General features: G+C 67.1%; 2 protein-coding genes across 4 annotated transcripts; one reads left to right on the top strand and one right to left on the bottom strand.

Moving 5' to 3' along the window:
* Positions 1-62: 62 nt before the first annotated feature.
* Positions 63-3,342, bottom strand: LOC104014971 (uncharacterized). Of its 2 annotated transcripts, none has more exons than XM_087778164.1 (2): positions 3,315-3,342; positions 63-2,041 (listed from the first exon to the last, which is right to left on the bottom strand). In XM_087778164.1, exon 2 carries the CDS (start codon positions 1,983-1,985, stop codon positions 270-272), a length of 1,716 nt encoding a protein of 571 aa, XP_087634290.1. In that variant the 5' UTR covers positions 1,986-2,041; positions 3,315-3,342; the 3' UTR covers positions 63-269. The 2 variants fall into 2 exon arrangements, with proteins under 2 accessions (XP_087634290.1, XP_087634291.1); XM_087778165.1 differs by lacking the exon at positions 3,315-3,342 and adding an exon at positions 2,951-2,964.
* Positions 3,343-5,547: 2,205 nt separating this feature from the next.
* On the top strand, positions 5,548-9,609 carry LOC104014970 (macrophage mannose receptor 1-like). 2 transcript variants are annotated; one of them, XM_087778167.1, is made up of 8 exons: positions 5,548-5,868; positions 6,620-6,715; positions 6,837-6,941; positions 7,189-7,245; positions 7,360-7,752; positions 8,739-8,884; positions 9,047-9,156; positions 9,250-9,609. In XM_087778167.1, the coding sequence occupies exons 1-8, from the start codon at positions 5,796-5,798 to the stop codon at positions 9,374-9,376; spliced, it is 1,107 nt and encodes a 368-aa protein (XP_087634293.1). In that variant the 5' UTR covers positions 5,548-5,795; the 3' UTR covers positions 9,377-9,609. The 2 variants fall into 2 exon arrangements, with proteins under 2 accessions (XP_087634293.1, XP_087634292.1); XM_087778166.1 differs by having other exon boundaries at positions 5,743-5,868; positions 8,805-8,884.
* The last annotated feature ends 752 nt before the right edge of the window (positions 9,610-10,361 follow it).

The following is a 10,361-nucleotide window of genomic DNA, read 5'->3' as shown; positions in this document are numbered from 1 at the left end:
CCGGCCCTCTATTTTCTTTTTAAATTATTATTAATTATTATTATTTAAAATTAACCCAGCGGTGCTCATCCAGAGAGAAAGGCTTCAAAGCTGTCACAGGGCACGATGCGCCCAGCTCTGGGGTGACGCTGCCGGACCTCCCCCCGCGGCGCGGCAAAAGCCTCGGCGCGGTGTCCGTTGGCACCCCGTAACGCCGTACAACCACCCCGTCACGCCGTACGACCACCCCGTGACGCCGTACGACCACCCCACAGCGGCACCCATGGGTGCTAGTCGGCTGCGTGGACTCGTTGGTGGAGGAGGAGGTTGGAGCTGCGGCTGTAGCGGCGGCCGCAGCGGGCGCAGGGGAAGGGGCGTTCGCCGGCGTGCGCCCGTCGGTGCCGTAGCAGCGCCGAGCGATGCCGGAACCCGCGGTGACACTGGGGACAGCGGTGGGGTCGTTCCCCCGTGTGCCGCCGGCCGTGTTCTACCAGGTTGGCTTGCTGGGCGAAGCGTTGCCCGCACTGGCCGCAGGCAAAGGGCCGCTGCCCGCCGTGCGCCCGCCCGTGAGCCGCCAGCGCTGCCCGTCGCCCGAAGAGCTGCCCGCCGTGGGTGCCGGCGTGCGCCCGGAGATGCGCCCGTTGGGCGAAGCGGCGCCCGCACTGCCCGCAGGCGTGCGGCCGGGCGCCGGCGTGGCCCCGGAGGTGCCGTAGGAGGTTGGCGCGGTCGGCGAAAGCCCGCGGACAGTCGGGGCAGGTGTGGGGCCGTTGGCCGGCGTGGGCGCTGCGGCGGTGCTGGGCCAGGTAGGCGCTTTGGGTGTAGGCGCGGGGACAGTCGGGGCAGCGGTGCGGGCGCTCGCCGGTGTGCACCAGCTGGTGCCGCAGCAGCGTAGCGCTGAGGGCGAAGGCTTTGCCGCACTCGCCGCAGGGAAAAGGCCGCTCGCCCGTGTGCGCCAGCCGGTGCCGGGCCAGGTGGGCGCGCTGGCGGAACCGGCGCCCGCAGTCGCCACAGGCGTGAGGCCGCTCGCCGGTGTGGGTCTGAGCGTGCCGGGCCAGCGTGGAGCGGAGAGCGAAGGCTTTGCCGCACTGCGGGCAGGGGTGCGGGCGCCCCGTGCCGTGGGCGCCCTGGCGGTGTTGGGCAAGATGGCCGCTCTGCCGGAAACGCTGCCCGCACTCGGCGCAGGCAAAGGGACGCTCGCCCGTGTGTGCCCGTTGGTGCACCAGCAGCCCCGCGCTGCCGGCAAAGGCTTTGCCGCACTCGGCGCAGGCGAAGGGGCGCTCGCCCGTGTGCCCTCGCCGGTGCGTGGCCAGCGCCGCCCGGTCGCAAAAGCCACGGCCGCACTCGGCGCAGGAGAAGGGACGCTCGGCTCCGTGCAGCATCTGGTGCCGCGCCAGCGTGGCGCTCGCCCCGAACCGCTTCCCGCATGCCCCGCACCGAAAGGGACGGGCACCCGCTGCCGTGGCCTCGCCGGTGGCCTCACCGTCATGCCGGCTCGGCTTGGCAGCCTCCTTCTCATGCTGGTGCTGGGGGGCCAATTCGGCGCTGCTGGCATCCGCCGTGTCCTGGCTTCGTGTCCCCGAACTGGCGCTGCTGGTGGCTGCCTCGTCCCGGCACCTCGGCATTGGTTTGGCGCTGCCGGTGTCTGCCTGGTCTTGGTATCGTGTTCCAAAATCGGCACTGCCGGTGACTGCCCGGTCCTGGTGTGCCAGCATCGCTTTGGCACTGTTGGCGCCCTCTTTGTCCTGGCATCGTGGCCCCGAATCGGCACTGCCGGCATCAGCCCCGTCCCAACACCGCGGCATCATTTTGGCACTGCCGGTGCCTGCCCTGTCCTGGCTGCCTGCTGTCAGTTTGGCACTGGTGGCATCTGCCAGGGTTTGGCACGGTGGCCTCGAATCGGCGCTGCCGGTGTCCTCACCGTCCTGACACGCTGGCATCGATTCGGTGCTGCCGGCATCTGCCCCAGCCTGGCATCGTGGCCCCAAATCGGCGCTGCCAGTGTCCATCCCGTCCCGGCACCCTGGTGCGGTTTTGGTGGTGCCGGTGTCCTCCCAGGTCCCGTCTGCAGGAGGGAGGGGGCGAGCAGGCAGCACCCAAGGGGGTCACCCAGTACCGGGGACACCCCAGGGACACCGGTGACGGGTGCTGGGCCCAGCTGGCGCTGGGGTCACCAGTGATGGGGACAGATCCCTGGGGGCAGCCCGGTGTCCCAGTACCGATGGGTCCCACTCCCCAGTGCCTTTCCCAGTCCCAGTCTGGTCCCCCGGTACCAGCCCCGTACACCCATCCCCCTGCCGGTAACTGGGACCCGCAGCCCAGTACAGCCCCCTCCTCCCTGGTACTGGGTCCCGCCACTCCCCAGTACCAACCACACCAGTTCCCCTCGCTCCCCAGTACTGGGTGCCCCCCCCCCCCGTGGCTTCACCCCAGTACCAGCTCCCCATTCCCGGTATCCCCGGGTCCCTGCTCCCCGGTCCCAGCACCCCCCTGTCCCCGGTATCTCCCGGTCGCAGCCCACTCCTCCCCGGCCCGGTCGCTCCCCCTGTTCCCGGTCCCCCCCGGTCCCGGTATCCCCCGGTACCTGCTCCCCGGTCCCGATCACCCCTCCGGTCCCAGTCCCTCCTCCCCCGGTCCCTGCTCCCCGTTCCCAGACCCCCCCATTCCCGGTATCTCCCGGTCCCTGCTCCCCCGCACCTGCTCCCTGGTCCCGGTCCCTCCCCATTCCCGGTATCCCCCGGTCCCTGTTCCCCATTCCCGGTATCTCCCGGTCCCTACTCCCCCGCACCTTCCCAGTATCCCCAGTCCCGGTTCCCCCCCCCCCCCATTCCCGGTATTCCCCGGTCCCTGCTCCCCATTCCCGGTTCCCCTCCCCGTTCCCGGTCCCCCCCGGTCCCTGCTCCCCCGCACCTGCTCCCCATCCCAGGTTCCCCCCCCCCGTTCCCGGTATCCCCCGGTCCCTGCTCACCCGTACCTGCTCCCCGGTCCCGGTCCCGTCCCCCCATTCCCGGTCCCCCCGGTCCCTGCTCCCTGTACCTGCTCCCTGGTCCCGGTCCCCCCCGGTCCCGGTCCCCCCCGGTCCCTGCTCCCCCGCACCTGCTCCCCATTCCCGGTTCCCCCCCATTCCCGGTATCCCCCGGTCCCTGCTCACTGTACCTGCTCCCCGGTCCCGGTCCCGTCCCCCCCCCCCCCCCATTCCCGGTCCCCCCGGTCCCTGCTCCCTCGTACCTGCTCCCCATTCCCGGGCCCCCCCCCCCCCGATTGCCGGTATCCCCCGGTCCCTGCTCACCGTACCTGCTCCCCGGTCCCGGTCCCCCCCGGTCCCTGCTCCCTCGTACCTGCTCCCCGGTCCCGGTCCCCCCCCGTTCCCGGTCCCCCCCGGTCCCGGGGCCGCGCTGGGCCCCGCCCCTCGGCGGCTCCGCTCCGGCCGTGACGGCGCCCCCTGGCGGCGCGGGACGCGCTGCACGGCAGGGACCCCCGGCGACACGGGGGTGGGGGGGGACACACACACGGGTGGGGACCCTGCGGGGACAGGGAGGGGCGGGGGGGCCTGCGAGGACGGGGAAGGGGGGGGGACACACGTGGGGACACCCGGCACCGCCACGGCACGACCGACACCGGGATGGGACACCCGGCACCGCCACGGCACAGCTGTCACCGGGACGGGACAGCCAGCACCACCACGGCACAACTGTCACCAGGATGGGACAGCCGGCACTGCCACAGAACAACCGTCACTGTGACAGGACAGCCGGCACCGCCACGGCACAGCTGTCACCGTGACAGGACAGCCGGCACTGCCACGGCACAACCGTCACCAGGATGGGACAGCCAGCACCACCACGGCACGACTGTCACCATGACAGGACAGGCAGCACCGCCACAGGGCAGCCGGCACCGCCACAGCACAACTGTCACTGAGACAGGACAGCCGGCAACGCCACGGGACACCCGGCACTGCCATGGGACACCCGGCATGACCACGGGACACCTGGCAACGCCATGGTACGGGCAGTACAACCACGGCACACCCAGCACCACCATGGCACACCCAGCACAACCATGGGACACCGGGCAGAGCCACGGCACGCCTGGTACCACCACAACGGACCCGGCCCTACCACGGCACACCCAGCACCACCATGGCACACCCAGCACAACCATGGGACACCGGGCAGAGCCACGGCACGCCTGGTACCACCACAACGGACCCGGCCCTACCACGGCACACCCAGCACCACCATGGCACACCCAGCACAACCATGGGACACCGGGCAGAGCCACGGCACGCCTGGTACCACCACAACGGACCCGGCCCTACCACGGCACACCCAGCACCACCATGGCACACCCAGCACAACCATGGGACACCGGGCAGAGCCACGGCATGCCTGGTACCACCACAACGGACCCGGCCCTACCACGGCACACCCAGCACCACCATGGCACACCCAGCACAACCATGGGACACCGGGCAGAGCCACGGCACGCCTGGTACCACCACAACGGACCCGGCCCTACCACGGCACACCCAGCACCACCACGGCACAGCCGGCTCCGCCACAGCCCCACGGCCATTCCCGCAACCCCCGTGGCATGGGGTGCCCGCTCCCACCGGGTGCGATAAGCCGGGTGCCGGTGGGTGGCCGGGGAACTGTGGCCGGGGCTGGCGGGTGCTGATAGCACCCGGCTATTTCTGCGCGGCCAGAGCCGGCGCGGGGCCCGGCACCCGCGGGGCCAGCCGGTTCTCCCGTGGGTGCTGGGATGGGCATAGGTGCACCCCGGTGGGGGCTGACGCCAGGGATGTGGCGGGCATGGGGACACACGGGTGATGGGGACACCACGGGCACTGCCATGGGTGTAGCCTGGACACTGGCATCTGCTGGGGGACACCGTGGGCATGGGGACACCGGGGACACGGGGACACCCTGGACACTGCCGTGGGGACACCCCGGGTACAGGGACACCCCAGACATTGCCATGGGTGTGCCCTGGGCATGGGGACACCCCAGGCATGGGGACACCCCGGGCACTGCCACGGGTGCACCCCGGGCATGGGGACACCCTGGACACTGCCGTGGGGACACCCCAGGCGTGGGGACACCCTGGACACTGCCATGGGTGCACCCTGGGCGTGGAGACACCCTGGACACTGCCATGGGGACACCCCAGGCGTGGGGGGACACCCTTGACACTGCCGTGGGGACACCCCTGGCATGGAGACACCCTGGACACCGCCATGGGTGCACCCTGGGTGTGGGGACACCCTGGGCACTGCTGTGGGGACACCGGGGACACGGGGACACCCTGGACACTGCTGTGGGGACACTCCATACACCGCCACGGGTGCACCCCGGGCATGGGGACACCCTGGACACTGCCATGGGGACACCCTGGACACTGCTGTGGGGACACCCTGGACACTGCCGTGGAGACACCCCAGACGCTGCCGTGGGGACACCCCGGGCATGGGGACACCCAGCCCTTGCTCTCCCCAAGTCCCCCACATGCCACCCAGCACCCACCACCCCGCCAACCCAGCAGCACCCTTGGGCCCCCCTCCACGGGGCCATTCTGCACCGAGACCCCCCCCCAGGGACGCTGGGGTCTCTGCCAGCACCCGTCGGGGACTGTCCCTGGTGGTGCCACCTCCAGCCAAGCTTTGGGGTGCAGGGAGGGAGCCGCTGGGTGCTCGGGGGCCCCTTCAAGGCCCATCCCCGGGGTGAGGGTGCATCCGGCACCCCCCCCTTCACCCGCTTCCCGCAGGCTTTATCAGCGGGGACACCCGCTGGGGACAGCGCTTCGGCGACGCAGGGACCATGTACGGCAACATCGACTCCAGCCAAGCCGGGAAGGAGCAAACGTGGGTGCTGGGACCCAGCGATGGGAAAGGTAGGGAGCACCCCTGGGTGCTGCTTGGGGTGGGGGCTAGCCCAGGAGTCCCACTGCCCCTTTAATACACACCCCATGTCACTTTTGGGGTCTCACGGTGCTGGGGGAATCCCCTGTCTCTGTCACCGGTGCCCAAGAGGGGTCCCCAGGGTGGGTGGTGGCACCCAAGGGGGGGTTCCCCCATCCCTGGTGTCTGAGGGGGGGTCCCCAGGGTGGGTGGTGGTACCAGGGAGGGATCCCCATCTCCACCCCTGGTGCCCAAGGGGGTCCCTGGGGCAAGCGATGGCACCTAGAAGGGGATCCCCAGTCCCCGGTGCCCGAGTGGGGTCCCCAGGGTGGGTGGTGGCACCGAAGGGGACCCCCATCTCCATCCCTGGTCCCTGAGGGGTGTCCCCAGGGTGGGCAGTGGCACCCAGAGGGATCCCCGTCTCTGTGCCTGGTGTCCAAGAGGGTCCTCGGGGCAGTTGGTGGGAGACTCCCCACCCCCGGTGTCCAAAGAGGGGGTCCCCAGGGCAGACGGTGACACCGAAGGGGCCCCCCATTTCCATCCTCGGTGCCCAAGGGGAGGTGGGAGACACCTGGGGGAGGGGGGGGGATCCCCCACCCCTGGTTCCCAACGGGGGATCCCCAGGGAAGTGGCACTGGGGGGAATCCCCCACCCTCGTGCTGGAGGGGAGTCCCCAGGGATCCCGGTGGCACTGGGAAGGGGACATCCCCCCCACAAGTGCCGTCACCGCTGTCCCCTCCCCAGCCTGCAGCGACCTGTGCCCCACAGAGGAGAACCCGTACGAGCCCCTGGACCCCCCCATTGCCGCACCAAGCCAGAACCACGCGCCCGACCCCCCAGGTACGGCACGGGCGAGGGCAAAAGCATCGCCGGCAGGAGAAAAACCACGCTGTGGTTAAAGCCGGTGCCACCCGGCTCTACCGGAACCAGGGGCCGGTTGTCACTCACCCACCCTCCTCAGCATCAGGGTGCTGCTCCAAGGAGAAGCTGGTGCTGGTGGGTGCCGCGGCCCTGGGGGTCTCGGTGCTGATGAACGTGCTCTTCCTCGCCGTCGGCTCGCGGCACAGTGAGTAGCGGGGCTCCGCGGGGCTCGGGGGAGCCCCCTTCCACCCAGAGAGCCGATGCCGGGGCTGCTGGGGGGGCAGAGTTAAGGTTATCGGGGTGTTGGGGGTCTCCACGGGGGATCCGAGTGCTCAGCACCCCTCAACACCAACCCCTCTCCCACCCCTGCGGCGGCAACAGCTCCGGGACACCCTGTACCCTGCGGTGACGGGGTGACGTGTGTGTGTCCCCATATCCATCCCCCCCCCCAGTTGCAGCCCTGACGGCGGCGCTGGAGGCGGAGAAGGTGAAGGAGCTGCCGGACGTGGGTGCGTGTCCACGCCGCGTGTCCCTCCCCTCCCTCTCCACGGTGACACCCACAGACGTGTCCCCAATCTCCGCGTGTCCCCCCCCGCCCCGGTTCACCGGGAACCTCTCCGCAGCCTCCCGGTCCTTCCTGCTGTACAACGAACACCACGGCAAATGCGTGGAGGTCAGCGGGAAACAGCTGACGGCGACGGCGTGCCGGCCCGAAGCCGCGGCACAACGGTTCCAGTGGTTACCCGGGAGTCGGCTACGGGGCTGGGAGAGCCAGCACTGCGTTACGGCAACCCGCGGGCAAAACCTGGCCCTCGTCAGGCTGGAGCCGTGCCGGGACAACGGCACGCTGCAGCGCTGGGAGTGCCGCGACGGTGGGCTGTTGGCGCTCGCCGGCTACGATCTCTACTTTAATTACGGCAACAACTATCAGCAGACGGTGATGCTCTACACCGGAGACCGCCAGTGGAGCCGCTGGGTCATCCACGGGAGCAAGGATGACGTCTGTTCCCGCTCCTGTCAGTCCCGGCACCTTTATCCTAAATATTTAGGGCTTTGCCTAACCCTACGCTGGCTGAAGTTCAGCCCTAACCTGGCACAGATACAGCTTAAGCTAAGCTCAAACTGCAACAGGGCTCTAAACCTGATCTAACCCTACATTTAGGGTGACTTGGGTGACTTAGGTGACTTAACCTAACCCTAACCGAGCCCAAACCTTAACCCTGATGCAGACTTAACCCTAAATAAATGCAACTTAACCTAACCCTAAGTGAGGTCAAACCTCAGTGGGGTCTTAACCCAGCTCAAACCCTAAATATACGTAACTTTGCCTAACCCTAAACTAGCCCAAACCCCAATAATCCTAACCTAGCCCTAACCCTAAATATAAAGGATCTAAATTAATCCTAAAGTAGCCCTAATCCCAGCAGGGCCCTAACCCTAACGCAGCCATAGCCCTAAATATCTAGGACGTAAGCTAAGCCTAATTTAGCCCAAACTTCAGCATGGTCCTAACCCCAACCCAGTTGAAACCCTAAACATAGAGGACTCAAGCTAAACCCAAACCCCAGTGGGACCCCAACCCAGTTATAACCCAAAATATATAAGATTTAACCTAATCCTGACCCAGTCTAAACCCCAATGGGACCCCAAACCAGTCCTAACCCCAAATATAGAGGATTTAACCTAATCCTGACCCAGTCTAAACCCCAATGGGACCCCAAACCAGTCCTAACCCCAAATATAGAGGATTTAACCTAATCCTGACCCAGTCTAAACCCCAATGGGACCCCAAACCAGTCCTAACCCTAAATATAGAGGATTTAACCCAGACCCCAGTAGGGCTCTAACCCTAGCCCAGCCGTAACGCTAACCCAGAGGGGATGCTCGGCAGCTCCCACAGCCGGGGTCGCATCTCCGGCCAGGGTTATCCCCAATTTATGGGGTCTCATAGCCCCAGCTGGGGGGTGACCCCCTTTTTCTGTGTGTGTCCCCCCCGCCCCAGGCTGTCCCGTTTGCTCCAAAGGCTGGACCTATTTTAGGAACTCCTGCTATTTCTACTCCAAGACAGCGAGTTCCTGGGAGAACGCCCAGCGTTTCTGCTCCATCCTGGGCTCGCAGCTCCTGGAGGTGGACGGCCCCGAGGAGAAGGTGAGGGGAGATGGATCCAAGCATCCGGAAAGAGGGGAATTGAGGGGGAATATAGCATCAGGTCCTACCTGCCACTGGGATCTGCTGTCCCCCGCTGTCCCCAAGGGTGGGCAAAGGGTCGTGGGGGGCTCTGCCATGGGGTGACGCTGCCTTTTCCCCCAGAATCACATCCAGACCATGCTCCAAAGCTCCTCCTGGCTCGGCATCAGGGATGTGGAAGTCGAGGGCACCTGGAAGCGGGCGAACGGGACTATCGTGACCCGGGAAAGCAGGTACGGCCCAGCGGGTGCTGGGGACAAGGGGACGGGGGCTTGGGGACACAGGGGGACACCCCTAAGCTGTCCCACTCCCCCTCCTCGTCGCAGCTCGTGGCACAGGAACGAGCCCAACGGTGGGGACCAGGAGAACTGCGCGGTGGTGAGGGAGGACGGCGAGTGGTACGACTACCCCTGCAAGAGTCAGCTCCCCTGGGTGTGCGAGCGACACCCCTGAGCGTGCAAGGGACACCCCAAGAGCCAGCCCCCCCCACCCCAGCACCGGCCACCCCCTTGGGGGGCTCCCCCCAACCCCTCTCCGCTTGCCACATCCAACCTGCAGCGCTCTGGGATGCAGCCCCGACCTTCGGCACATTCGTTTGGGGTCCGCCGATGGATCTCCAGGGAAAATTTGGGGTACAGGGTGGAGCGGGGACTCCCTGCAGGACAATAAACACGTGTGCAGAGTCAGGGCCTGCTCCGGTGACGTGGGGTGCGGGGGCTGCGTGGGATGGGGGACCCCCAAGAACCTGGGGTGGGTGGGTGGGTGCGGGATGGCTCCTGGCTCGGGGTTTTGGGGTCCCCCGGCGGAGCAGCGGTGGTTTGGGGGGTGATGGCACATAGAGGATGGGGGTAGGGGGGGGTCTTGGGCCCCCAGGCTCCCCACAATCCCCCCTGATCCCTTCGATTACCCTTCAGGCACCCCAAAATAACCACCAGACCCCCAAGTAACCCCCAGACCCACCCAAATACCCCCCAGGGCTCCCCCAAATACCCCCAGACCTCCTTTAATACCACCCTGACCCCCAAATAACCCCCCAGGCCCCCCCACATACCCTCCAGATCTCCCTAAATATTTCTCAGACCCACAAACACACCAGGGCTCCCCCAAACACCCTCCAGACCCCCCCAAATACCCCCTAGACCTCCAAATAACACCCAGGGCTCCCCCGATTACCCCCCAGGACACCCAAATACCCCCAGACCTCCCTAAATACCCCCCAGACCCCCTAAATCCCCCTCCAGACCCCCAAATACCCCCAGACCCTCCTAAATCCCCCTCTAGACCTGCAAATATCCCCCTCCAGACCCCCAAATACCTCCCAGACCTCCCTAAATCCCCCTCTAGACCCCCAAATACACCCAGACCCCCCCTAAATCACCCTCCAGACCCCCAAATACCCCCTAGGACCCTCCAAATACTTCCCAGACCTCCCTAAATC

Source organism: Nipponia nippon, unplaced genomic scaffold (assembly GCF_047370975.1).
Source record: "Nipponia nippon isolate SJK-2023a ecotype South Korea unplaced genomic scaffold, ASM4737097v1 scaffold_42, whole genome shotgun sequence".
In the NCBI taxonomy this organism is placed as follows: Eukaryota; Metazoa; Chordata; class Aves; order Pelecaniformes; family Threskiornithidae; genus Nipponia; species Nipponia nippon.
The sequence above is the reverse complement of the archived record's forward strand: the minus strand, read 5'-3'. Positions and strand labels throughout refer to the sequence as shown.